The sequence below is a fragment of the Podarcis liolepis genome, assembly GCF_965112155.1.
Source record: "Podarcis liolepis genome assembly, chromosome: 9".
In the NCBI taxonomy this organism is placed as follows: Eukaryota; Metazoa; Chordata; class Lepidosauria; order Squamata; family Lacertidae; genus Podarcis; species Podarcis liolepis.
In genome coordinates this window covers 14,360,725-14,388,570 of record NC_139564.1, presented here as the reverse complement: position 1 = coordinate 14,388,570, position 27,846 = coordinate 14,360,725, and the positions used below count along the sequence as shown (strand labels likewise).

Genomic DNA, 27,846 nt, shown 5'->3' with positions numbered 1-27,846 from the left:
CAGGTGGCAGCCCGTTGAATCTAGTGAGGGTAAACAACTGTCAGTATTTAGGTATTTGTAATTTTGGCAGATATTTTGCTGAGGTGAACCTTCTCCCATTATCTTTTATTGCTGGGTGTTTATTCATCTCACTCACGTGACATTGCAGTTCCACATCCCAAATTCGTTGGTGGATTATTGCTCTGGCTTTCTCATAACCTACAGCTATCAAGGCTTGTGGGGTAACCCCAAGCCTTTTAGCTTTTTGTGCAGTGTAGCTTTCCATTTGGATTCGTAGGAATCCAGTAGGGTTACCAGAGCCAAGCCGAGAGGGAGAAAAACAAGTTTTAGCCAATAATGGATCTTCAGGGTCTGTATCCAAGCGCTGACAGGCATTTGCCTGAACTCAAATGAAGAGCAAGCGCAGCAAAGGAAAAACATAAAATTGACATGCTGGGGCTAATGCACCAACCTTATCAAAATGACCCACAGAGGGTGAGCCCGGCCCTCTGTCTGATCCACTTTTCTGTATTACCCATTATTGCTACTAAAATAAATGGAGGTTCGAGTTGATTCTCTCGACCCAGTTGGCATGTTAGTAACACTTGTTGCTTGGATCTCTGTAGAATTTGGCATGGGGTCAAGTGATTTTTATGAATGCTGCCTCACTTGCAGTTCTTCACCACGCTAGTGTAAAGATGATAAACGCTGGTTACTCAACAGTTGTGGGGTGGTAAGTGCTCTGAGCCCACGGAGAAGCAGTCGCATCATTGTTCTCTGCAGAAAGAAACTCCACAGATGTATTTCCCTAGTAATGAGAATGAAGAGAAGTGGGCTAAACTAGAAGTTTGGTAAAACATTATAGCGTTCCAGAAAACATTCCATCTTCTTTGATGAACTATGAAGTTCCTGTAAAACATGATTGGAGCTTTGGCAAAAATGCAAAATCCTCCCCTCCCCCCCCCAAAAAAAATCCACTTTTATCATTGCACTCAACAATTAGTTTTGGTCGTGAGACCTTGGCCATTAGGGAGCATGCAGCTGTGTTTGATTGCAGCCCAACAAATAGAAAAAGAAACATAGCATGTATATTGTGTGAGCTAACACCAAACAGCACTTTGGTTCTTGAGCACCACATCCATATGAACAAATTACGATAGCTTTCCTGCCTCCCCCATTCTCTGCGCATAATCATAAAATCATAGAATTGTAATATCATAATTAAAGTAATAGTGTGGGAGTTAATAATAGGTCTAAATTAATCCCCATCAGTTTCTCTACATCCTTGCACTTTGGTTAACATTTCAGTGTTTAAAGAAAATACCTGAATTGGCTGGGTGCAATATTGGAAATATAAACGGCGTTCCGTGTGCTGTGCTGGCTCGCCAGATGCAGCTTGTCACGCTGGCCACGTGACCCGGAAGTGTCTGCGGACAGCGCTGGCTCCCGGCCTATAGAGTGAGATGAGCGCACAACCCTAGAGTCTGGCAAGACTGGCCCGTACGGGCAGGGGTACCTTTACCTTTACCTTTTAATATTGGAAATGATGAGATGCCAGTTCTTTTGTGATGATTCACAAAGCACCGAACACATTTTGCTAACTTTTACGTTCATCGAGCAGCATTTAATTTTTGATCATCTTTCCAGCAACAATGGGTTCATTCCAAATCTAGCTGATTTGCCTATTGGAAACTTAATCAGTTTACAGTTGGCTGCCTCCAGCTACAACACTTAGCAGGTTCTGAACATAGATTTATATTTAGGGTATGTTTGAGTTGGTTTTGCCAAACGTTTTTATTCTGTTGTTGTTTAAAGAAACCTGCACGCTACCGCAGAGCTATAAGCTATGACAGCAAAGAATACTACATGCGCCTGGCTTCTGGAAACCCTGCTGTCTTCCAAGACACTGTCGAAGAGAGCTCTGAAGGAGAAACTGCTCAGCAGGAGCCAGAACATGGGGAAGATACTATTGCAAGAGTTAAAGGTGGGTATTTTCACACATATCTCTGTATGCATAGGCATGCTTGACAAGTTGAAGTTATTTATGCTGTATTTCCCTATAGAGAAGTATGCACAAGCAGCAAGCTGTTCTTGAGTGTGATGGCAGACATTCACAATTTTTACATTCATAGGTTATTTAGGACAAGGCAGAAGTCTTCAGCAGACCCGACTTCTGCTGATATGTGAATTGTGACCCTTGTAATACTTTTGTGGCCTCCCTAAATGTGTGAATCACCCCAAAGATGCTAAAACTATTGCTTAAGAAAGATTCGAATCTGTCTTGTCTAGTAGTTCTTCCCTATCAGTAGGGAATTGGTCAACTTCCAGTCACTTTTGCATCTAGAATTCTTTGTTGTTGTAGGAAAAAAGATGCATAAAATTGCATTTAAATGTTTTAATTTTTTTTTAAATATAATTCCTGCAAAACATGCATTTTAAAACATATTTTGATAGTTTAGTGTGCTGAGAATTGTATAGCAGCATTCAGTGGAATGCAAAACCTGAGGACGCTTAAGTTCTGTTAGTGTATTTAGTCCAATAGGTCACTTCATATTGGCCAGGTCACTTCACATTGGAATTTGTAAAGATCAGATTCACTAATTATCCCTATGTATCAGTGTGTTTGTAAAAGTGGGCATGCTTTTCCCATTCCCCTTGACTACATAGCATGTGAACAGCCTGTATGACCTAAACATGCATTAAGATTCTCAGTCCCCACTTCCAGGAGCTTGGGGGGTTATCCCGTTTTAGCCCCACAGCAAACAATGAGAGTGTGTGACTTATCTGAGATCACCCACTGACCTTCATGCCTGATCAAGGACCATGGATCCATCGACTGCCCTTGGCCTGCAAGTTCTCAGACTCAGCTGGTCCTGCATAAATTCTACCAGTTTTTAGCTGTGGGATTTAGGGTGGGCTTTGAACCTTAAGTAGAGCGAAACAGTTCTTTACTGGCATGGACTTGTTAATATTCAGCCATGCTCACGTACCACACAAAGTTCAGTGACTTACAGACAAATGTGCTGCTGGTTTGATTGCTTCATGCAGGTCTTGTTAAACCGCCACTGAAGAGATCTCGTTCCGCACCTGATGGTGGTGATGAGGAGAATCAGGAGCAGCTGCAGGATCAAATAGCTGAGAGCAGCTCTATAGATGAAGAGGAGAAAACCGATAACACAACTTTGCTTCGATTGCTCGAAGAAGGAGAGAAGGTATAAGCCAGCATTTAATGCTCTTTTTGGTCTCTCAGTTGCTGAACCTAGTGAGCTGTTGTGTGGAGGCTTCTCGAACATATTGTGCCTCTAGTCTCCGAAGCAGTTCATCCATCATTCAAAATGAACCTGGCATAGAGGGCTTGTGGAGTACGCGTGTGTGATATCTCACAAAATGTCATGCATTGTATCCAACTAAGTTGTCTCGTTCACACAAGGACTTCCAACTTACGCAGTGGAATTCCCTCTCCTCTTGTCTTCTATCCTTGCCCAGTGGTCCCCCCCCCAAAAAAAATCAGTTCTGAAGAGGGGAACCCTGAAAACAGATGGGGGGGGAAGGGGAGGAGAGAGGGGAAGTCCCATTACGCAAGTGGAAGTCCTTGCATGAACATGCTGACCTGTTGGATACAACCCGCAGTTTCCTAACTCAAACGCAGAATTGTTAATTACATGGTGACAGAGCCCCTCTGTAGATTTAACCTTCAGTTAAGCTCTCCTTCTTTTTATACCTTTGATATAAGAATGATTCTTTTTTTCACCTGGCAAACACTTTTAAATTGGAACTCAGCCTTAAAATTCAGTGAATTACTAGAGTACCTTTGTTGCTTAAGTTTGCATGAGCACGTTTAATTGTGGTTGGGAAACAGTTTTTATGAAACATTGACATAATAGGTTCTGAAGTGCTGTTGAGAATGCTCATAATAATAGGCTTACCTTAGAAAATGTCTGTTGCTTTCAGTGATGAGTGTCCTCATTTAAAACAAATGTCATATTGTTGTTGGCATAGTTTAGAAACAATACTCTTAAGAAAAATATACAAATTCAGCTTTGATATTGTATGAACCTGTTTTGGTTTTCGTTGAAACAAAAATGCATCCACATAGAGTCCTATCTTTCCAAGGTGTGCAATCCTGTAGCGCAGGTGTGTGGAACCTCTGGCCCTTGAACTGGCCCTCAGAACTGCACCCCTTCTGAGACCCTGCTCTGCACCCTGTTCAAATGCTTTTTGATAAAGCTGTCATGATGCCTCTTGCTTGCCTATCACAACCAGCTGCATAAATCTCACTCTATGGAAGGCAGTAGACTATTTCCTTAATTCTATGTGTACACAGTTTTATTATTCTGAAGCATTATAAATAAAGCATTATGTAATAGTTCTTTAGGGATGCAGGTGGCGCTGTGGGTTAAACCACAGAGCCTAGGGCTTGCCGATCAGAAGATCAGTGGTTTGAATCCCTGCAACGGGGTGAGCTCCTGTTGCTCGGTCCCTGCTCCTGCCAACCTAGCAGTTCAAAATCACGTCAAAGTGCAAGCAGATAAATAGGTACCGCTCTGGCGGGAAGGTAAATGGCGTTTCCATGCGCTGCTCTGGTTCGCCAGAAGCGGCTTAGTCATGCTGGCCACATGTCCCGGAAGCTGTACGCCGGCTCCCTCGGCCAGTAAAGCGAGATGAGCGCCGCAACCCCAGAGTTGGTCACGACTGGACCTAACAGTCAGGGGTCCCTTTACCTAATAGTTCTTTGTACAATTTCAAATCCTTATCTTCTGGCATGCAGAAAGGGAGGATCCAAATGCCTTTGACTGGCAGATGAAAACTTAGTATATGCCGTAGAATCAACATGACAATGGCTGGGAAAGTTTTCACATTGCCTCCTCTCGAATGTCAGATTATGCGTGGAATAAATAGACCTCTCGAGGTGATTTGTTGTCTTTGCATTCATCCTCACTCAGTGTCATTGTGGCTTCCTAGTTTATAAGGACATGAAGGGCAGATTCCCCAGGCACCACTGACGCAAGAAAATAACAACTGGGAAGTATTGCTTGTACTGCAATAATCACTTCCATTTTTTCATTCTGTCTTGGCTATAAACAGGACCCTCTGCTCCTATAATTTAATCAAAAAGAACATTATAGGGCAGAGGTTATTTATATGCTGATGCTTGCATTTCAAAATTAAATCAATGGGTTGCTTTTTATATTTTTACCATTCCTTGTCCTTTGGTATGCCTTTTTCCTTTATCGTATCTGAGGAGCAGAAAGGGGAGGGATAAGTCACAATCTAGCCAGAATTAAACACATTCAAGTCCTGTTGATACTGCCTTACTTCATCCTCTTCAAGCATCTTATTTTCATATAGTCCCCATAACATGTTGCAGTTATAGTAGCTTAGCACTGATTTTCCTATGTTGGATTTTTATGCCTATCCATCTGTCAAATTCATGGATCCAAGGGCAGGTTATTCAGGTCCATAGTATCATGCAAAGCTTTTGACACAACCATTGCTCAACTATTCTCTTTTACACGAAACTCTTTTCGTCAAGACAAGGATCTCCAATTTCAACTCTAGGACCAGATTAGTTTTCTTCAGGGTTGCCATACAAGCCTAACCTCCAAGAAGACACAACTGGCCTTGGTTTTATTTCCTTCCGTATAAATAGTTATCCCTCTTAAAGACTTCAAGTTTCCCTTGGACTAAATGGTCCTTTGAGGGCTCTCCTTTCTTCTCATTGAATCTTCTGTTGCCGTCATTTTTTCTCAGATTGAGTTTTAAATGCTGTTTGTGAGTGTTGATATGGCCTGCAGGGTGGTGCTGTGGTCTAAACCACTGAGCCTCTTGGGCTTGCTGATTGGAAGGTCGGCGGTTTGAATCCCTGCTCTGTTCCAGCTCCTGCCAGCCTAGCAGTTCGAAAGTACACCAGTGCAAGTAGATAAATAGGTATCGCTGCGGCGGGAAGGTAAATGGCATTTATGGATTCTGTCACGGTGTCCTGTTATGCCAGAAGCAATTTAGTCATGCTGGCCACATGACCCAGAAAGCTGTCTGTGGACAAACGCTGGCTCCCTCGGCCTGAAAGCGAGATGAGCATCTCAACCCTGTAGTCGCCTTTGACTGGACTTAACTGTCCAGGGGTCCTTTAGCTTTTACCTTACCAGGGTCATTACTCCCTCTCCCCCCCCCCCCAGGGCCTATAAGCATAGTCATGTACATATCCTTATTTATTCATCATGTTTTCATTAAATATGTGCTTATATTACAGATTCAACACATGTACCGCTGTGCTCGGGTTCAAGGCCTAGACACCAGTGAGGGGCTCCTCCTCTTTGGCAAAGAGCACTTTTATGTGATTGATGGCTATACCATGACCGCCACCAGAGAAATACGGGACATTGAAACCCTGCCTCTAAAGTGAGTTAGGCGTGACATTCTTTGAAATTGTAAGAGAAAAAAATGTCTCCCTGTTAGAAAGTATGACAGCATCAGGACTATAAGAAACCCTCCTGAATATAGCGCTTACGATCTCCAAAAACAACACTGCACCTAAAATAGAAATATGCAAAATCTGTACGTGACTCTATAGCTATTGTATCAGTTTTTACAATTCTCGTAATGGTTTATGAAGCCAAACATGACTATAGAATATGAGTGGGTGAAATCAGATTTGCTATGTATAGTCTTATATTTATAGTTTCTCTCCTACCTTTTACTCTCTACAGTATGCATGAGCCAATTATACCCAGAGGAGCCCGACAGGGTCCAAGTCAACTCAAAAGGACATGCAGTATTTTTGCATACGAGGATATTAAGGAAGTGCACAAAAGAAGATACCTGTTACAGGTATTGTTTCTAGTGGGGAACAGCAGGGTTTCGTAAATATTTTATTTATTTATTTCATAATTTCATGTAACTTGCACACTACTTGATTTTTTAAAAACAAACAAACCTCAAAGTAATTTACAAGAAGAAAAAACAAGAAAATCAAGAAAAAAATCACAAACATACTTTATAACATACAAAGGCTGAAATACTAAAACCTTTAAAAATTACCGTATCTTTCTAAGCATCTGGGTAGGCTTGTCTAAACCAGAATGTTTTTAGCAGGCCCCCAAAAGATTATAGTGACGGCACCTGCTTGATGTCAACAGGCCAGGAGTTCCAAAGTGTAGGTTTGCCACACTAAACAATCAAGTTCTTACAAATGTGGAACAGGTATTATGTGGCACTTGTATTAGCACCTGTTCCGCCAATCAAAGCAGTCAGGTGGGCACATGTACAGTAAGGCGATCTCATAGGTAAACTGGTTCCAAGTTGTTAAGAGCTTTATATTTTATAGGCACTGGCGTCACCCTGCCACTTGCTTAAGGTGGGATAAAACCCTACACATAATATATGTTGTAGTCTTTTTATTAAAAATTTTAGTCTGGAAGCTTCAGTGCATTGTAAACCCTGACAAAGGGATTAGGGGTGATTTTTAAAGCACAGTTTGCAGGAGTAAGTTGACTTCATACCTAGGTAAAAAAGGTCTGACTTAGGCTTCATGAAAGTCCACAGCAATTACTCTTCTGTGCTTTGACAACATTTTTAAAACCTGCCATTTCTTTGCAGCCAATTGCTGTTGAAGTATTCTCTGGAGATGGACGCAACTATCTTCTTGCTTTTCAGAAAGGAGTGAGGAATAAAGTCTACCAAAGGTATTTCCATTCATACTATTTATAATAAGAGTACTTATAAGAAGTGTATTGGCGAGGCAGCCATGGCAAAGGCTTGCCTCTTCAAAAGGGCTTGGGAGAATGTGATGTTTATGACCAATGCCAATAGGGTCTATTAGGCTTGTGTGTTGAGCATGCTGTCCTATTGATATTAGGCAAGAATATTAATAGAGGAGAAAATTGTAGACATTTGACCACAAATGAGAAACAATTCCATATTGAGTTTTTATTGACCACGAGGAAATGTTAACATTTAACACTGCATTATCCCCTGCCCTTCTGCTGCCCATTCATCCATTGTGGGAATTCCTCTTAACAGGGAGTGAGATGAAAATTAGGCCGCCGCAGCAGCTAGCCTATATTATGCTAAACATAGTCTTATTACAAAGACAAGACAATTATTTCATCTCAACTTGCTCCCAATAATCCAGCCTTCCTTAGAAAGAGGGCAGCCAGCCAGTAGAGCTCAAGAATGTCAAGATCAACCAAGAAGTGAGCTCAGTAGGCAGAAAGGCATGTTGCATTTGCTGAAAATCTCAGACACCCCAGCGACACATGTAAGGGGGACACTACACAGCATGAATATAGGTGGGGTCTCCTCTGTCCTCTTATAGATCTTCAGTCTGGGATTTTACTAACCAGAGTAATTCAGTGCCACCTCCAGAACTTGACCACCTCTTTAGTCACCCTTGACTCGAGATCACAGGATCAATGCATATCTTTGAATGGACTCTACTGTTCAGTTCCCTTTGTGGACACCTGCAGAAACTGTTCATTCCTGCCTTATGCCTTCTAGTTTTATGAACAAAAGAGGATTTGCTTGCTATGTTTTCCAAGCAGCTGAGTGGACACATACTGGGGGGTAAAGTGATCCTTAAATAAACTGTTCCCAGCTATTAAGGGCTTTATGTGCTAACAGTAACACTTTGAATGCCTTCCTTCCTCTCCATCCCATCCCCACAAAAATCTCTTTTAGAACTGAGGTGTACTTTTCTTTTTACTGTTTTTTCATTGCAATGTATACTTTTAATAAAAATAGACACAGCAGCCTAATTAATTCATTAACAGTCTGGCAGTAGGCGCCACCTGAATCTTAATTGAAACACACTTTTGTTGATTACATTATCCTATTATTATTTTTAAGGTTTCTGGCTGTCGTTCCATCTTTAACTGACAGTTCAGAGTCTGTGTCTGGACAGCGACCCAACACCAGTGTGGAACAAGGGTGAGTGTCTGAGTTTTTTTAATTCCACACGATAGATTTGGAAGTGAAGGAATTTACAGTATTCATTTTGACTGCTTTCTACTCATCCCGCTATTTTAAAAGTTGAACCTCCTGGTGACTTTCACTGTCTTTAATGTGTTACCCAGTGTAAGTAGAGGAGATTTGGAGTATAAGAAAAAGCAGAAATGCAAATAAAATATTGTGAACAGCAATGAAAATAAAATAGCAAGGGGCTTCTCTCTTGAAATTGACTGTGCTCACACATCATAGTAAAGGGTAAAGGGACCCCTGACCATTAGGTCCAGTCGTGACCGACTCTGGGGTTGTGGCGCTCATCTCGCTTTATTGGCCGAGGGAGCCAGCGTACAGCTTCCGGGTCATGTGGCCAGCATGACTAAGCCGCTTCTGGAGAACCAGAGCAGCACACGGAAATGCCGTTTACCTTCCCGCCGGAGCGGTACCTATTTATCTACTTGCACTTTGACGTGCTTTCGAACTGCTAGGTTGGCAGGACCAGGGACCGAACAACAGGAGCTCACCCCATCATGGGGATTCGAACCGCCAACCTTCCGATTGGCAAGTTCTAGGCTCTGTGGTTTAGCCCACAGCACCACCCGCGTCCCTCACACATCATAGTAAACCATAGCTAAAGGTTCATCATGAATATTTAGATGTCTCCCGCTTTGCTCCTCTCCTAGCCAGAGTAAGAGCTGCAGACCACAATCCCTGGCTTAGTATCATGTCAGAATCATGGGTCATGGTGGTTGGCTTGCTCCAAGCAAGCCATGACTGGGAAACCAAAGCTTGTTCTTGATGCACTCAGACAGCTACACTACACGAGCTCTAACATCAAAGCATGTTAGACTGTTGGAGGTGACCGTTCCTTGTTGGCATGTTCATGACATTGATAGTGATCCATAGATACTAGGATGGTACAACTGTTGATTCTTTAATAGTTTAAAATCAGTTATAATTAATGTGGTAGCATGGATTACGAGGAAAAAGTTGCTCGGTGTTACATGAAGTTGCTAACATTGCTCTCATATACCACTGCTAAATGGCAAGAGTACTGACCCTTTCTGCTTCTCCTTAGGTCTGGCTTGCTGAGCACCCTAGTGGGGGAGAAATCTGTTACACAAAGGTGGGAGGTAAGTATAAAAAGTAGTTTAGTTGATAACAACAACAACAATTTATTATGGATACCCTGCCCATCTGGCTGGGTTTCCCCAGCCACTCTGAGCAGCTCCCAATCGAATATTAAAAACAATACAGCATTAAACATTAAAAACTTCCCTGAACAGGGCTGCCTTCAGATGCCTTCTAAAAGTCAGATAGTTGTTTATTTCCTTTACATCTGATGGGAGGGCATTTCATATGGGGGGCGCCACTGCCAAGAAGGCCCTCTGCCTGGTTCCCTGTAACCTCACTTCTCACAGGGAGGGAAACACCAGAAGGCCCTCAGAGCTGGATCTCAGTGTCCAGGCTGAACGATGGGGGTGTATACTGGGCCAAGGCCATTTAGGACTTCCTTTTCATAGTGGATTGAAATAGAATATTTGGACATGTAATATTGGGGCCAAAATGCTTTGTCACATTTAAGTTCCTGTATTTTATAAAGTGGTGAACAACCGAAATATTTTTGGTTTTGTTACTGGGAAATTAACATCAGTGCTGTTTTGTTTTGTTCTGTTTTGTGTGCTATCTCTACAAAGAGAGGTGAAATTAGTAATTTCCAGTATCTGATGCACTTAAACACTTTGGCTGGCCGATCCTACAATGACCTCATGCAGTATCCTGTTTTCCCGTGGATCCTTGCAGACTATGATTCAGAGGTAAACATAAAAATCTTACATTTCATAAAAGAAAAGCCTGTTCTTGGAAGCCTAAAACCCCGCACTTAAAAGTAACTCAGATTAGGGCTGGAAGCCTTGCTTCTTCAAACATTACTGTTTTTTAACAAATCTGTGAAGTACCGTAAATTTCGCTCCATAACATGCAGATTTTTCCTCCTAGAAAGTAAGGGGAAATGTCTGTGCGTGTTATGGAGCGAATGCCTACAGATGGCGGGGGAATCTGCTGCAGTCGTGAGCAGTCCGTGGCTCGCTTTGAAACAGCAAAGCGGGTGTAAGCGGCTCCTGTCAGCTAGCGGAGCCGGGGAGGAGGGAGAGAAGCAGAGCGGGAGTGGGCTGCTTTAAAACAACCCCGTGCTCTATGTCCCTCTCTCCTCCCCACTGTGCTGCTAAGTAGCAGCAAAGCTTTTCAACCAGCCTAGCCGGGAGGGAGAGAAGCAGAGCGGGAGTTGGCTGCTTTAAAACAACCCCTGCTCTCTGTCCCTGCCTGCAGTTTTTTGCTGTCCGATTTTGGATTAGCCACTGTAGGGGCTGTGTGTGTGTGTGCTTGAGCTATCGTTCTCCTCCTCCTGCTTCCCCTTCACTCTCCCAGCGCCCCTGCGACTTTAGAATTGACACTCAGTGTGTCTGTGTGGGGGGGGGGCTCCTTCTCCTCTTGCTTCCCGTTCACTCTCCCTGCGACTTTAGAATTGACACTCTGTGTGCCTCTGTGTGTGAGAGAGGGCTCCTTTTCCTCTTGCTTCCCATTCACTCTCCCTACGCCCCTGCGCTCTCCCAGCGCCCCTGCGACTTTAGAATTGACACTCTGTGTGTCTGTGTGGGGGGAGGGATCGTTCTCCTTCTCTTGCTTCCCATTCACTCCCCCAGCGCCCCTGCGACTTCCAGCGCCCTGCGACTTTAGGGCCAGTTCTCTCTGTGTGTGTGTGTGTTTTGACCTCACTGCGCTTGTTGGGGGAGAGTGTTGGTCGCAATTTTTCTTGATTTGTCTCAGAGTGGTTACTATCGTGGTTTCCTTGCTGGGGAGGAGGGAGAGACACAGAGCCTGCTTGTTCTAAAGGAGCAAAGCCGGAGAGGAGCCTCTCCTGCATTATTAGCAGCATCCTTCTCCCCCCCCCCACGCGTGCTCCTTGTCCCTTGAGTGCTTTTCCTTCCCTCCCCACTTAAAACGTGGTTACAAAGCATGGATCCACATGGATCCTCAGGATTTTTGCACTGGGTCACCCCAAATTCACCATCAGATCACATAGCATGTCCATGGCTACAGCCTGCACAAAAAACACACACGCACCCACTGTTTCATGGGGCCGCAATGGCGCAAAAACGTGGTTACAAAGCATGGACCAACATGGATCCTCAGGATTTTTGCATTGGGCTACCCCAAACTCACCGTCAGATCACATGTCTGTGGCCACAGCATGAACCACAAAAATCATACATCCACTGTTTTGTTTAGAATATTTTTTTCTTGTTTTCCTCCTCTAAAAACTACGTGCGTGTTATGGTCAGGTGCGTGTTATAGAGCGAAAAATACGGTAAGTTGTGGTGTTTCAAGGCAGAGGCTTGAATGATGTTGCAGTGATCTGTAGAGAATTAATAAAAGACATATCTGCACTTCAGATGAGAGAAAGGGACAATTGTTTTAAATCAGGCCTGAGCAGCTAAATATTTAGAGTAGCTGCCAACATTTTTAGAAACCTCAATATATTGAATAGAAATCTCAATATATTGAATAGAGGAGCCAGAAATAGTTGCACGTGAATGTATTCAATTAGTCAGAGAAACAAATTTCTGAAGAATGGACTTTACTACTTGTTTGCTTTTAAAGGAATTGGATCTTACGAACCCAAAGACATTTAGAAACTTGGCCAAGCCTATGGGAGCCCAGACTGATGAGAGGTTAGCTCAGTATAAGAAGCGCTACAAAGACTGGGAAGACCCTAATGGTAAGTGCAATAAAACATCTATCATCCACAATCTGAGATGGATGTAATGGAATAAACGGTACTGTGGCTTTTCCTTTAATCTGATTTTCTGAGGGCTGGAGATTCCACCAGACACTATCAGTTTTACCAGCTAAGAAGCTGAGGACAGGTTTATCGTTAGGAAATTTGCTATGATTCAGTTGAGCCCCTGTGCTAAATTAATATAATAATCGTATAAAATCCTGCTTGTCTCCATCAGTTCTTGGAAATGTGTCTAATCTGAAGCATTTAATTCCAAAAAGAGTGTTATAAAATACTGTGTGTGACATTTTTTAAAAACGAAATATGATTAGTTGAGCACTATAACAATGTAAGTGGCTATAGTGTCAAATTATAAGCATTGAAACAAATTTTAACTATACCAATTTTAGATGTACTTAGTGTCTTGGTAAAGGTAAAGGGAGCCCTGACCATTAGGGCCAGTTGTGGCCGACACTGGGGTTGCGGTGCTCATCTCGCTTTATTGGCTGAGGGAGCCGGCGTACAGCTTCCAGGTCATGTGGCCAGCATGACTAAGCCGCTTCTGGCGAACCAGAGCAGTGCACGGAAACGCCGTTTACCTTCCCACCGGAGTGGTACCTATTTATCTACTTGCACTTTGATGTGCTTTCGAACTGCTAGGTTGGCAGGAGCAGGGACCGAGCAACAGGAGCTCACCCCGTCACGGGGATTCAAACCACCGACCTTCTGATCGGCAAGTCCTAGGCTCTGTGGTTTAACCCACAGCGTCACCCACGTCCCTTAGTGTCTTGGTACTAGCAAGCTAATACTAACTAAGCCTAGTAATTTAACACAGACTTCCTCATTTCCTTCCTATTTCCTTTTCCTGTTATTTATTCCCCCCCTTCCCCCATTTTCTTTCAGGTGAAACTCCAGCTTATCATTACGGCACCCATTATTCATCAGCGATGATAGTAGCCTCATATCTTGTGAGAATGGAACCCTTTACACAGATATTCTTAAGGCTACAGGTAAGCTATTTACTTCTGCCATTTGCTTCCAAGGTGTAACGAGCAGTGTAGGGAACGCCTTAATTGCCATGCAAATACTTCTCTTTTTCCTTCCTCAGGGCGGCCACTTTGACTTGGCTGACAGAATGTTCCACAGTGTGCGTGAAGCCTGGTACTCTGCATCTAAGCACAATATGGCAGATGTCAAGGAGCTTATCCCTGAATTCTTCTACCTCCCAGAGTTGCTACTCAATTCCAACAACTTTGATCTAGGTGAGAAAAGCAACTTTTATAGCACGGCTGTATTTCTTTCTTACAGAGACACCGTCGAAAGATGAACATAAAGCGGATTTTGATGTGCATTAAATAAAGATAAGAGCAGTGTATGTTTTCGTCTTAATTTTGGAGACTGGTTATTTTAAACTGCTCATTTGCACTATGGAGCTCATTCAGGTGTCCTGTTTAACTTTCTCAGGAAGCACACTTCATTGCAGAAAAACCCTCTTTATCCTTGTTTTCACCTTGTAGGTTGCAAGCAGAATGGCACTAAACTTGGGGATGTAATACTCCCCCCATGGGCTAAAGGGGATCCCCGCGAATTCATCAGAGTGCATCGGGAGGTAATGTATGTTCTTGTTAGAAACTACAATACCTTTTTGGACTCCCATCCGAATCTTGCTATTCTGTTTGGAAGAAAGCATTTTTGGCTGATCGTTTTGCTCTTTATATCTTTTGTACATGTTGAGCACACTGGGATTAACAAACGTGTCGGTTGACGTAGTGAATCCAGTTGATAAGTTCTCACCTTCCTTTGTATTAGAACTCTGTAATGAAGTTTTGTTCTTGTTTGTTTTTTTTAAAAAAGTTGCAATGTTTTTAGAGCAGGCTGTAAATTGAAGGAAAATAAGTAAAGCAGTTAATAAGAAAGAAAGAAACTTAGTCATGGTGTTGGCTAACAACGCCATCTGTTTCAGCAAACAAGCCTTTGCCCACCTGTAAGCAGGTTGTGCTCCATTTAACATGCACATTTTGAATTGCAGGCTTTGGAATGCGATTTTGTGAGTTCTCACCTGCACGAGTGGATAGACTTGATATTTGGCTACAAACAGCAAGGGCCGCCTGCAGTAGAAGCTGTAAATGTTTTCCATCATCTCTTCTATGAGGGCCAAGTGGACATATACAACATAAACGACCCATTAAAAGAAACGGCTACTATAGGATTCATTAACAACTTTGGACAGATACCGAAACAGGTAATGAATGATATTTGAGTATGGTGCATCTGTGGTTCAAGACAAAGTTGGTATATTCTATTTGCTTTGTCCTTTCGGAGATTTAATTCCTTCTGTTCAACACTTGGAGACCCTTGGCCCTTTGGGGGAGGATGGAGTAATCAGGAGTTTGAATCTCATTTCCATGGGCTTTATTCCTGTTTTAAAAGGCAAGTCTCTGTTGCTTTGATTTCATAGTAAAAGTAAAAGCTGGTCATGCAAATGTAATGTATTTGAATGACAATCCTTGGTATCAGTCTGGGACAGGGTGTGGGCCTTCAGCTCATGCCATCTTTGTAATATTGCATATTAATGTCACCACATGACAGCATGACCCAAATGGGAGTGACTCCAAGAATAAACAAAAATGTCCATCCTCAGTATGTTGGTGCGATCTTGTTTCACAGAGAAGCAAGCATACAGGTTTAGACACATAGCAGTGAATATACTCATGTTTGAATGGGATCTGGGTAGACCTTAAGCAAAGGAGGAGGGGGGGGGTGTAGTTCATCAGGAAGATCTTCTGTGCAAGGCCCATTTAAACGAATGCGAAATACGCAAAATCTTGATTTTAGTTGTGCTTGCCCAAGAGAACTTCCCAGTGGATCGTGCCCTTGATCCTTTCCAGAAGTAAAATGTAATTTCCAGATGTAAAATATAAATATATGGAGTCCCAAGGCCTTGCACAGATTTTGACAAAGAACAAACAGCCACACAAAACATAAAGTGATTAACATTTTCTCCAAAATTAAAATTACTTGCTTAGGGTTTCATTTATGGGATCCCACATAGCTCTCAGCATCGAAGCTGGTGGTAAAAATGAAAATCCTAAAAACCTGAAACATAATAGTACTAAGACAGAACTTGATTAAAATTAACTTCTTCTGTCCCTTCAATACCTGCATATTAAAAATAAAGATACTTTTTACTACTACCTTACTACCAGCTGACCTGTCCCTTCATCATGGAGAACATTCCACTGCTAAAACGTCCCTCACTAACAATGAAATTATGTGAACAGTTAGATTTAAAAGGAGTGTTTTAAAATGTTATTAAATGTTTGGGATGAAGCCTGCCAAATCTTAATAATTCTCTGTTTATGATTGCCACTTATCTGCTAAGGTTGACAGTATTTACACTAGCATCCTGATTTGATAAACACCAGCATTCCATCTGCCCCTCTGACGGTCCCTTTAAAAGGACCCCGTGGTTGATTAACATGGCTTTGAGTGCATATCAGGAGTGGCGAATACTGGTATTTCACTGACTCATCGTCACATGGTGGGCCGAGGCAACTGAAAACAGCTTGTGTGTTTCCTGTGACTGTGAAATCCATCTCTGTTAGGGAATTTATTTGCAACAAGTCTCATGGATGGTGCTGACATGTTTTGAGAGGTGTTGCTGCAAATTATTTGCAGGCCTGCTGCTAAGCCTGTAATGTTTTCTGTCTTGCTGCAGTTGTTTAAGAAACCTCACCCTCCAAAGCGAGTGAGAAGCCGAATTAATGGAGAAATAAGTGGGGTTTCTATCCCACCAGGTATTGCCAGTGGCAAGATTTTTTTCCATCATTTAGACAACCTGAGGCCTTCTCTTGCACCAGTAAAAGGTAAATGCTGCAATCAGTTTACTTAGAACTACACTCATAGTTCCAGGCATTTTTATTAAAACATATACTGTTGTTTGCCCCAGAAGAAAAAGACTTCTAAGGTCGTCTATATCAATTAAAATGTTTGGGGTTTTTTTAATCTATTAAAAATGTGAAGTGTCCTTCATTGCATCTACCGTATTTTTCACTCTATAAGACGCACCAGACCACAAGACGCACCTAGTTTTTGGAGGAGGAAAACAAGAAAAAAATATTCTGAATCTCAGAAGCCAGATCAGCAAGAGGGATCGCTGCGCAGTGAAAGCAGCAATCCCTCTTGCTGTTCTGGCTTCTGTGATAGCTGTGCAGCCTGCATTCGCTCCATAAGACGCACACACATTTCCCCTTACTTTTTAGGAGGGGAAAAGTGAGTCTTACAGAGCAAAAAATACGGTATGTTATGGCATGAGCAGAACAGAATATGCCAAAAATTCAGTGCACTAGAAACAACAGAACATGTCATGGCAGGTGAAGAAACGAGTGAAAACAAACCAAGCAATATATATATATGAAGCCAATCTTTAAACTAGAGAGTGTTTTAAACAAGCTGATATTAAAATAAAGAAAACAAAACAAAGGCCAATGTGCCTCAAAGATTTCACTTGATGTGGGATAAGGATTGTCGATGGCATCTGTGCATTAGACACCTTGTTTGAACAGGGCTTGTGCTCACAGAGTGAAATGTGTAAGCAAAACCCACAAATCCTGATCCCTCGGAGTTGTGAAGAGAGGATAGTCGGCACAGATCCGGATTACATGTTGGACTCTATTTGCATAGAGGCCTATATGACTGTGGTGTCCAGTGCCTGCACCTTGGGTGGCAAAGGCCACGCTAATCTCCCGCACCCCACAATAGCCTTTCTTTGCAGTTAAGGCTGTGTTGGGATGGAGATGGCTCTAAGGGAACATTGCCTAGAAACTGGTTTTAATCATCTTGCCCTCTCTGGAGATGGTAGGTGTGTGCACTAGCGACAACTCAGAGAGTTGTCCAGGCTGCAACCCCAAGTTAATTTCCATGCTTCCTGACTTCGCTGGAAATTATGAGAGCACAAAAGAGCCTTCTGGACTGGGAGCCAGCCTTACATTGTGCCTCCACTACAGATCTTCCCTTAGGCTTTGTGCTGTTCAGATTTGCCTTGCTTCTAGCACACTGAACCACGAACAAGATTCATGTCGCTAGACTGCTAGAGGACTGAACAGAAGTCTTCTTACAATAGAATGGTTGTGTTTGAATTTATACAAAGTTATTTTGATACTCGCCAGCCACTTTTCTCACTGCTCTGCTGAAACGTAAGACTCATTTGAGCATTAACGAATTCCTGAAGCATTCTCAGTAGCTCTATGCCCTTGAAAGTCTCTTATCCAGTTTCTTACACTTCTGTGTCATGGGAGTTGATAAGAATTTAACATCACTGGTCACTCTTTAAATTCTTTCAGAGCTTTCAGTAGTGTAAGCAGGTTTCTCAGAAAGATAACAAAGTTCTCATGAATATCCTCACTTTCTACTGTGATTGGATATAGCTTTCACCTAATCTTGGAACAGTGAATGTTTTTATGAGCTCTTGTTTGTGAGTGCTGCTATCTTTTCTTTCTCTCTTTTCTTTCTCTCTTTGAGCAGAGCTCAAGGAGCGTGTAGGACAGATCGTGTACACGGACAAAGGAATTTTAGCAGTGGAGCAGAATAAAGTGCTAATTCCGCCAGCCTGGAATAAAACCTTTGCTTGGGGTTATGCAGATCTCAGCTGCAGGCTGGGAACCTATGAGTCAGACAAGGTTTGTCTCTCAGATTTTTGTGGCTCTTTAACTTGCATGCTTGATGATGGAAAACAATGAGTGAGCAAGCTGCCTCAGGCAGGTGTCTTAACTGTACCCTTTTAGAAACCTGCTGAACACATTTTTGTTCAGACAAGCCTATCCAGGTACTTAGAAAGTTGATGCAGGTTTTAGTCTGTTCTTAGTTAATATTTTTTTGAAATCATTGCTGTTAATTTTTATTGATAATTTTATTGTTTTTATCTTTTTTATAAAAAACTGCTTTGAGGTTTGTTGGTTTTTAACAATCAAGCGGTGCATTTTGTGAAAGCTTGTAACATAAATAAATAAATTCGGTATCTAAGCAGGCCGTGGGGCAAGTTAACACTTGGCAGAAAGTTGTTTCTTCTTATGAAATCTGTCTGTTAAATGTACATATGTTTTAATTAACAAGTATAATTTGCATGAGCACCATCCTTTTGTGCAGGATGGGCTATGATAATGACTTTAAGATTGGCCAAAATACAGAGTGAATTATGTTCCGGGGGTAGAGGATTCCAGGCTTTCTTCTCCTATTACTTGTATCCTTTCCACACTTCCCTTGCTTTGCCCCTGCCCATGAAACCAAGGAGCTGGCTCCTGAACGCAGCTTCCAAACCCAGCTCTTTGGTTGTGGATGGGAGTATTAGAAATCCATTGCCTCTCCCCTGGAACTGCTTTTGGAAGTGTGAGCTGGTTTTCTCCCAGGATGCAAGGTTGGGTGGAAGGAAATGTATCTTCCCCAGCCAACCAACACAGGGATAGGATGCCGGAAACTGGCCACAGTTTGTAAATTGATGGGTGCGCTGTTTTACTTTTCCACCTTTCTAGGCCGTGATCGTTTATGAATGCTTATCGGAATGGGGACAGGTTCTCAGTGCCATCTGTCCAAATCCCAAGCTGGTCATCACCGGAGGAACCAGCACAGTTGTTTGTGTATGGGAGATGGGCACCTCCAAGGAAAAAGCCAGAACGCTCACTCTTAAGCAGGTAAATCGGGATTTCTGTGCCAGAAAACTGGGCCCAAGCATAGTTCATCGGTACTGATTAAATCCGGCAAGTTGGGAGTGAACTAAGTCAGAAGGTTTTGCCCTCCTCAACTGTTGGCACATGGATAGATCACCAAAAGTTGTGGTGTTTTTTTCTGGGGAAAGGAAGAAATTCACTGTGGATTCTGTCAGAGCTCTGAACAAAATTTGCTTATTACCCTTCACAACCGTAGCCATACGTCCATGTGACTGCACGGACAATTTACTAAAACCATTGAAATACACCCCTGCTCTATGTCCTGCCACTGTCTTTTGTCCCCATAGGGGTCTGCCTATATAAGCAAAGGGTGAGCAAAAGGCAAGGAAGGGGCTGAGAATTTGTTCTTGTTGTCAGCTAATTCTCCCCTGGTCTCCTCACTGGCCCAAATAGGGCTAATTTAGCCAGCTAGCCCTGGTGATCATCTAATGTTTATTGGGTGGATTTCCCCCCTAAATTGACAAATTCTGAATTTATTGTTATTCACGTTTTATACTGTATTTTATGCTGTTTTTTGTTGCATCAATTAAGTGTTTTAAATTTGTTGTTAGCCGCCCTGACCCCGGTTTTCTGAACCGGGAAGGGCAGGGTATAAATAATTTATTTTTATTTTTATTCTTAGGCACAGTTCACCAGTGCTATCACAGAGTCTCCATTCATTTCAATGAGGCTTGCATGGGAAATGGTTACAAACCCCACTTAAGTGGTTTGAAGAAACCACACTATTCAGTTTCCGTAGCATTGTGTTTCTTAGATTTTACTTCATCTTCTGCAACCTAGTAATAGTGTCATACTCCCACATTTTCCCTTTCTCCAAAGGAAAACTATTCCAGTATATGTATTTGCAGCACTTTGCAGCAAATGCTTTATGTTATTTTCTTCTGTCTTCCTCTGCTTTTAGGCGCTGCTCGGCCACACCGAAGCAGTCACGTGTTTGACCGCCTCTCTGGCCTATCACATCATTGTGAGCGGGTCTCGGGACCGCACCTGCATCATCTGGGATTTGAACAAGCTCTCCTTTTTAACGCAGCTTCGTGGCCACCGGGCCCCCGTGTCAGCCCTCTGCATCAACGAACTGACGGTACAGATCAGAACATCGAGTGCTTCTCTTAGAAGAGAGACAAATGTAGAAAATCACTCTTGAGCTGGTTGCGCCCATTTCAGCTCCAGATTGCATATGTCCCCTAGTTAGTGACGTTTTCCAAGTTATTAAATGAAAACATCATGGAGCCCCTTTTGGGGTTTCAACTGTGTGATTTATTGCCGACAGAAAGCAGCTTGCTGGGTACTTAGAAAAACTTACTATAGGGGGTCAACCAGAGATTCCCTTCTCTTCTTCCAAAACCATTGTTTATCATATTTTCACCTGACCATCATGTTGGCCCAGTAACTAGGCAAGTTGACTCTGGAGTAGGGGGAGACCTATCATAAATTTTTGGCACTGTCACTAGAAGAGCAGGCATTGGAGGGTACCAGAGATCCTACAATACGCCATTGGCCTTTAAGCTGCTTCCTTGTGGCTTCATCCTGCTGTAATACAGTGGTACCTCGGGTTAAGTACTTAATTTGTTCCGGAGGTCCGTTCTTAACCTGAAACTGTTCTTAACCTGAAGCACCACTTTAGCTAATGGGGCCTCCCGCTGCCACTGCGCCGCCGGAGCATGATTTCTGTTCTCATCCTGAAGCAAAGTTCTTAACCTGAGGTACTATTTCTGGGTTAGCAGAGTCTGTAACCTGAAGCATATGTAACCCGAGGTACCACTGCAATGGAAATCATGTCATCATGTAGGCTTGTTATGGTCTTTCCCGAATGATGGCAGTTGGGTTGAAAGGAGCTGTGCTCTTAACCCCACCCACATGATAACAGTTGCTATTGCAGGGACATTGTTTGTGTGCCACAGCAGTAGCATATTACAGGGCCTTTCAGTTTGTCTTTAACTAGATTGCAGCCTCTTATCTATGTAGATCAGTTCCTGATGGGGTCAGTTTCAAGTCATCGGTTCTTGGAGTTTCCAGCCAGACCACGCCTTTGTTCTTCATATTAAATCGAGATGCGTTTCTCCTCCAGGATGGCAAAGAATGGCAATGTTGAGATCTAAGTGTGCCTAAAACATTTATCCTTTTTTCCAGGGAGACATTGTGTCCTGCGCTGGCACTTACATCCACGTGTGGAGCATTAATGGGAACCCCATAGTGAGTGTGAACACTTTCACCGGGCGCAGCCAGCAAATCCTGTGCTGTTGCATGTCAGAAATGAACGAATGGGATACCCAGAACGTGATTGTGACGGGGCATTCGGACGGAGTGGTCCGAGTAAGTACCAGCAGTCGTGTAGAAATAAAATTGTGGTTCGGCAGCATGCCTCGTGGTGCAGAGGAAGTTGATAGAGAAGGGGATTTAGACAGATTCACGGACAATAAGGCCATCAGTGGCTACTAGGTGTGATAGCCATATACTCTACATCTAAAATTGCTAATTGGGAGAGGGCTATTGCACTCCTGTCCTCTTTGTGGGCTTCCCATGGGCATCTATTGTGGGAAATAGGATGACAGGACTTATATAGGATTTCCAGGTTCATTCCTAATTGCAGCTCCTATCTATTCAGAATTCTTCAATGGCAGTTGAATAGCCCATCCACTAGTTTTGGGGCATACAGTTAGAAACCTAGTTCGATTGTAATTTAAATGTGCCTTGATTTTTGTGTCTCCTTGAGTGCTTTCAATGTTACTTTGCTCCATGTCTTGTTATCGTATCAGGTTGAAAGCCAGGTTACACGACAAGGGGTTATGCATTCAGACTCACACTTTCATCTCTCTTTCTCCTAGTTCTGGCGAATGGAGTTTCTGCAGGTCCCGGAAACTCCAGCTCCTGAACCTGTGGAGGCGCTCGAGATGCAGGAAGAGTGTCCGGAAACCCAAATAGGTGCTGTTTCTTTTTGGCTTTGTGTTCAGCTTTGAATTATTCAAGGTGTAGCTCAGGAGTCAGAAACCTTTGCTTGGGGCTATACCTTAGTTGGGGCTATACTTTTATTTATTTATTTCATACATTTATATACCATTTGATTGCTTTAAAATAAATAAATCTCAAAACAGCGAATGAGAAGAGTAAAACAATAACATTATTAGTTTTTAATAACTTATTTTTAACTCCCACCATCCCTGATCATTTTCCTTGCTGGCTTGGTGTCTGACAATATCGGGGAGCACCACTTCGGCTGCCCCCTGGCATGGAAGGCATACTGTATTTTTCACTCCATAAGATGCACCCGACCACAAGGCGCACCCGACCATAAGACGCACCTAGTTTTTAGAGGGGGAATGCAAGAGAAAAAAAAATTTTTTAAGGGAGTGTTGAGCAGAGCCTGTATGCATCCCAGACACTGCTCAGCGCTCCCTTTCACGAGCTGCGAGGAGCGTGTGTGCGGCGCTTGTGGGCTTTTCCCCGAGGAGGGAGAAGGGCAGCCCGTCACTGATAGGCTTGCCCTTTTCCCTCCTCGGGGAAAAGCCTCCAAGAGCCGCACACATGCTCCACACGGCTCTTTAAAGGGAGTGCGGCTATTCCTGGCTTTTGCAGGAGGTGGGGGAAGGGACAGAGCCTCTGCAGGGCAGCGGGATGAAGGCTCCCCATGCCCTGCAGAGGCTTTGCGTGGCTAAGCCAGAAGCTAGAACAGCAAGAGGGAGCGCTCCCTCTAGCTGTTTTGGCTTCTGGGATAGCCCACGAAGCCTGCATTTGCTCCATATGACGCACACACATTTCCCCTTACTTTTTTAGGAGGGAAAAGGTGTGTCTTATAGAGTGAAAAATATGGTACTAATGTCCCTAATGGGCTTTGTATGTATCTGGGCCTAAGTTTTATGTCAGAGTTACGGAGGAGCGGGTCTAGTGAAGGAAAGTGAATCATGGCTGGGTTTGTTTGTTTTTAACGCATTGCATGTAACAGGAGAGGAAGCCCCGGATGAAGACAGCAGCGATTCGGAAGCAGAAGACCAGGGCCTTGGCCAGGACCCGAAGTTGCAGGAAAGCCGGAGCCAGCCAGGCAGCGCCAGCCACAGGCCTCGCTCGTCCTCAGCCCGAGCAGCAGCTGCGTGGTCGGCAGACAGCAGCTCTGACGACTCGAGGCGCTGGTCCGACCAGCTCAGCTTGGATGAGAAGGACGGCTTCATCTTCGTGAACTACTCCGAGGGGCAAGCGAAAGTCCACCCCCAGGTTCAAGCTAACCACCCACACCCTAATCCAGGGGAACTACGACATTACAGCAAGCTCAAGCCAGGTAGGGAAACGCCTCTTGGTGACATGCCAAAGTAGAAGTGTGTTGCCTGGGCAGGTTTCCGGGTGCCCAGATAAATCCTGTACTCAGAGCCAGTGTGGTGTAGTGGTTAAGAGCGGTAGACTCCTAATCTGGGTAACCGGGTTCGCGTCTCCGCTCCTCCACATGCAGCTGCTGGGTGACCTTGGGCTAGTCACACTTCTTTGAAGTCTCTCAGCCCCACTCACCTCACAGAGTGTTTGTTGTGGGGGAGGAAGGGAAAGGAGAATGTTAGCCGCTTTGAGACTCCTGAAGGGGAGTAAAAGGTGGGATATCAAATCCAAACTACTACTACTACTACTACTACTACTCTTCTTCTTCTTCTTCTTCTTCTTCTTCTTCTTCTTCTTCTTCTTCTTCTTCTTCTTCTTCTTCTTCTTCTTCTCCTCTCTGGGGCAAGTGGGCCAAGATCCTGAGCAGCATTTTCCTTCCTGAGCAGGCACCATACAGATGTGTTTCCCACCCTCCACATCTGCTTACATTGTTACCCGTTTTCCTTTCTTAGGCTACAGATGGGAGCGGCAGCTAGTGTTCCGGAGCAAACTAACTATGCACACAGCCTTTGATCGCAAGGACAACGCACATCCTGCAGACATCACGGCATTGGGCATCTCCAAGTGAGTGGCCTGCTTTCTGTGTGTCCTCAGTATATCAGCTGAAGGCACAGTAGTGGTTTCAGCTTTAGATCGGCTAGAACAAAACAAACAACTTTGGAACTGAAAATTGCTTTGAAATGGTTAGACCGGGCATCCCCAAACTCAGCCCTCCAGCTGTTTGGGAACTACAATTCCCATCATCCCTGACCACTGGTCCGGTTAGCTAGGGATGATGGGAGTTGTAGTCCCAAAACAACTGGAGGGCTGAGTTTGGGGGTGCCTGGGTTAGACATATAGGAGATGCAACTACAGTGGTACCTCTGGTTACACACTCTTCAGGTTACAGACTCTGCTAACCCAGAAATAGTACCTCGGTGTAGTGGTTCCAGGGGTTGCTTGTGCGTAAGCCGGTGCAAACACCTGGCTGGGTTGCCTGAGTGAACCTTTTCTGTCCGGACAGCCACTCTCCCGTGGCTGTCTCAATCGCTGGCAGAATCCGTCAGTGGGCGTTTCTTGAACTTCTTCCAGCAAAGAAGCTCTTTGATGCCTAGTCTCCTCCTACTCTCTCTGCGCAAAAGCCTTCTGCGCAAGGAGGGCGCAGGCAGCGGAGGACCTCTACTCTCCCCGCTGGTTCCCAGCAAGGAGTCATGGGACCGCCTCGCCGCTTCCCCCATCTGCCCCCCTTCTCCACTGGTGCTACGCTGATTCTCTTCCCCAGAAGATGGGCTGCCTCTCCCACTCCCGGGACGCTCTCTGGAATCCCTCTGGATTTTGCTCTCTCCCTCCGGCACTGATGGCAGCTCCCTGACACTCGGGTTAAGAACTTTGCTTCAGGATGAGAACAGAAATCGTGCTCCGGTGGTGCGATGGCAGCAGGAGGCCCCATTAGCTAAAGTGGTGCTTCAGGTTAAGAACAGTTTCAGGTCAAGAACGGACCTCCGGAACGAATTAAGTACTTAACCCGAGGTACCACTGTATAAGCCATGATAGCTAGGTAAAGCTACTGTGTTCAGAGTTACCCTTCGTTAGAGTATCAGGTGCCATGAACACATTTGAGGCCTTTAATGAAATGCTTTGAGCATTCTTATTCTTCTTTATAATTTTTGTATTTTTTTTTGGTTACCATTCTGACACCCCCCCCCCCTCTTTTTTCGCATTTGTCTTTGGTGCTCCCCTACCTTTTTTCAAAGTTGGGAGAAAGTAAGTCTGACCTGGTAGACCTTACTTTGATTCAGCAATTCGCGGGGGGGGGGGGGCAGGATGTGGAGCAAAGCTGCTACCTGTGGCCTAGTATTTTCTGGCTTTAAAAATGTGTTTCTCTCAAGCCTTGAGGCTACTTCCTAATGCTTAAATCAAGTGCTAATTTGTCTTTGCATATCCGTTTCTCTTTTCAGGGATCACAGCAGGATTCTCGTAGGCGACAGCAGAGGCAGAGTGTTCAGCTGGTCAGTGAGTGACCAGCCCGGCCGCTCTGCAGCTGACCACTGGGTGAAAGATGAGGGAGGAGACTGTTGTTCCAGCTGCTCCGTCCGTTTCTCTCTTACTGAAAGGCGTCACCATTGCAGAAACTGCGGGCAGCTCTTCTGTCAGAAGTAAGAAAGATGGTCTGTCCTGTAAATTCTTTACAGACTGGTTCTCGCAAAGAAGTGCTAGCATCTGAAGAGCTGCTTCTTTTTAATTTTGTATTCTTTATTGAAAAATAAAAAGTACAGAATTACAAGTGCACGGAATAAGATAAGACACAAAAAAAGAAGGAACAAGAAATAGTACCCATGTAGAAAACAAAACAGAAAAAGGTATTGTGCACATTACAAAAAAAGGAGAAAAACTTGTTATTGTAGTTAACCAGACCTTAATCTGTTTTTTAAAATGAATTCCAAATATCATTAAACTTGCCCCTAGCAAGTCTACGTTTGTACACAACTTGTCTGAAGAGCTGCATCTTGATAACAACAGGCACCCTATTTATTTTGCTAGCAAATCTGATACCCCCACCAAAAATAAATAAATTCTCTTACTCTAGATAAGTTGGTGCTATATTATTTTGAGAAAGGTAGGATAGAGCTCATTAATTGGCCTAGAGCGGAAATTAAACCCACAATAGCGTAAGTGGAATACCCTGTTTCCAGGAGCTCCTGTAAACATTAGTGCTGGTTCTCAGAACAGCCGATCCCTTATAAGCCCATTGCCGGCCACTAGTTACCCCGGAAATTCCATTTCTGTTTCAGTAGTACTGTCACTATACCATGACCCCTTGGATTCCGTTGATCGATTGCTGGTTTTTCCCTTGCTCAAGATGACCGGGTGCCCCAAGAACACCCCTGCCCCTAGAGCAAGGTTCTTCTAACAGCAGAACCCTGTGATTCTGAGCAAAAAATGCAGGAGGGAAACAGTCTACCTCCCACAATTCTTTGCTCCTGACCTAGTCTCGTGTAAGAGAAATAGCCCAGTCCGAAGGCTTCATCATCCACCGTAATAAACTACGGGTGCAGAGAGAGAAATAACAACTCACATTTTTGTGTGCCTCCCCCACCCCCCGCCAGGTGCAGCCGCTTCCAGTCGGAAATCAAGCGTTTGAAAATCTCCTCCCCGGTGCGGGTTTGCCAGAACTGTTACTACAACCTTCAGCACGAGCGAGGCCCGGAGGAGGGATCCTGGAATTAACAAGGCGGAGGCAAGCCACACAAAACGCCAGGCTGAGCACTGCAGGGCCCACGGGAACTCGGTAAATGTAATTCATTGCAGGAAGGAACACGCAGCACATCTAGAAAGGATTGCAACGCTAGCCCTGGACACTTCGTCTTTGTACTGCGCAGCGAAGCACTTGCGAGCAAAAGGGATCATTCATTTTCCATGTACATTTTCAGAGAAGGGGCTGAAAGCGTTCATGCGGCCGGCGAGTGTCAGGCGGAGAGACGAGCAGTTGCCGCAACGGCAGCGAGGACCCACAAGACCCAGCCTTCCCTGCTAACGTGGCTGGGAAGGAAAACCCATCATTAACCACCCCTTGTTCTGTCTTTGGTTTTGTAGAGCTAGTCACCTTATTTGTGTTGCAGGAAGGAGAAGGCTTTTTAGAAGATAGTTGTAAATCTGCCTTCTTCGCAAGCAAACTGTGGATATTGTAAATAGATATAATGGCCTTTTTATTGAAATATGAACTTAACTGCCTGTTACATGGGACATCAGACCAACCACTATACTTTGTGTCTCATTTTTAGCTCATCCATCTACTTAAATATGAATGTGGTTTTTGTTTTTTTTTAAAGCATTGAGGCATTATCTGTATTTTATTTTCAAAACCCGGGCTGCATGTTTGTTCTTTGGTTACTCGCAATATCTTAACTTTAAACCAGGTCATTCAGAGAGTTTTGAAAGGCGCAGCGAACCACCCTCAACTTGTCTGCGGCAATAGGACTCGGAATCTTTCATTCTCAACTGTAAGATAAGGACCCTCTTTTTGTTTCATTTTTTTAAAAAATACAGAAGCTATTTAGCGCCTATCTTCATATTTAATATGGTCTCTTT

The 27,846-nt window shown here is 43.8% G+C and overlaps 1 protein-coding gene across 5 annotated transcripts in view; it reads left to right on the top strand.

Annotated features, from left to right (window-relative positions):
- WDFY3 (WD repeat and FYVE domain containing 3) overlaps window positions 1–27,579 on the top strand; it is a 125,001-nt gene extending 97,422 nt beyond the window's left edge. For all 5 annotated transcript variants that reach the window (XM_083520388.1, XM_083520387.1, XM_083520390.1 and 2 more), the window contains 23 exons: window positions 1,795–1,963; window positions 3,028–3,191; window positions 6,230–6,378; window positions 6,687–6,807; window positions 7,576–7,661; window positions 8,824–8,904; window positions 9,998–10,052; window positions 10,617–10,736; window positions 12,580–12,697; window positions 13,601–13,707; window positions 13,806–13,959; window positions 14,215–14,306; window positions 14,727–14,939; window positions 16,416–16,563; window positions 18,221–18,375; window positions 19,225–19,383; window positions 20,321–20,500; window positions 21,550–21,732; window positions 22,245–22,341; window positions 23,360–23,689; window positions 24,231–24,342; window positions 25,716–25,913; window positions 26,865–27,579. In XM_083520388.1, coding sequence (XP_083376514.1) covers window positions 1,795–1,963; window positions 3,028–3,191; window positions 6,230–6,378; window positions 6,687–6,807; window positions 7,576–7,661; window positions 8,824–8,904; window positions 9,998–10,052; window positions 10,617–10,736; window positions 12,580–12,697; window positions 13,601–13,707; window positions 13,806–13,959; window positions 14,215–14,306; window positions 14,727–14,939; window positions 16,416–16,563; window positions 18,221–18,375; window positions 19,225–19,383; window positions 20,321–20,500; window positions 21,550–21,732; window positions 22,245–22,341; window positions 23,360–23,689; window positions 24,231–24,342; window positions 25,716–25,913; window positions 26,865–26,985 — 3,312 coding nt within the window. In that variant the 3' untranslated portion in view covers window positions 26,986–27,579. The remainder of the gene's footprint in view (window positions 1–1,794; window positions 1,964–3,027; window positions 3,192–6,229; window positions 6,379–6,686; window positions 6,808–7,575; window positions 7,662–8,823; window positions 8,905–9,997; window positions 10,053–10,616; window positions 10,737–12,579; window positions 12,698–13,600; window positions 13,708–13,805; window positions 13,960–14,214; window positions 14,307–14,726; window positions 14,940–16,415; window positions 16,564–18,220; window positions 18,376–19,224; window positions 19,384–20,320; window positions 20,501–21,549; window positions 21,733–22,244; window positions 22,342–23,359; window positions 23,690–24,230; window positions 24,343–25,715; window positions 25,914–26,864) is intronic.
- Window positions 27,580–27,846: the final 267 nt, after the last annotated feature.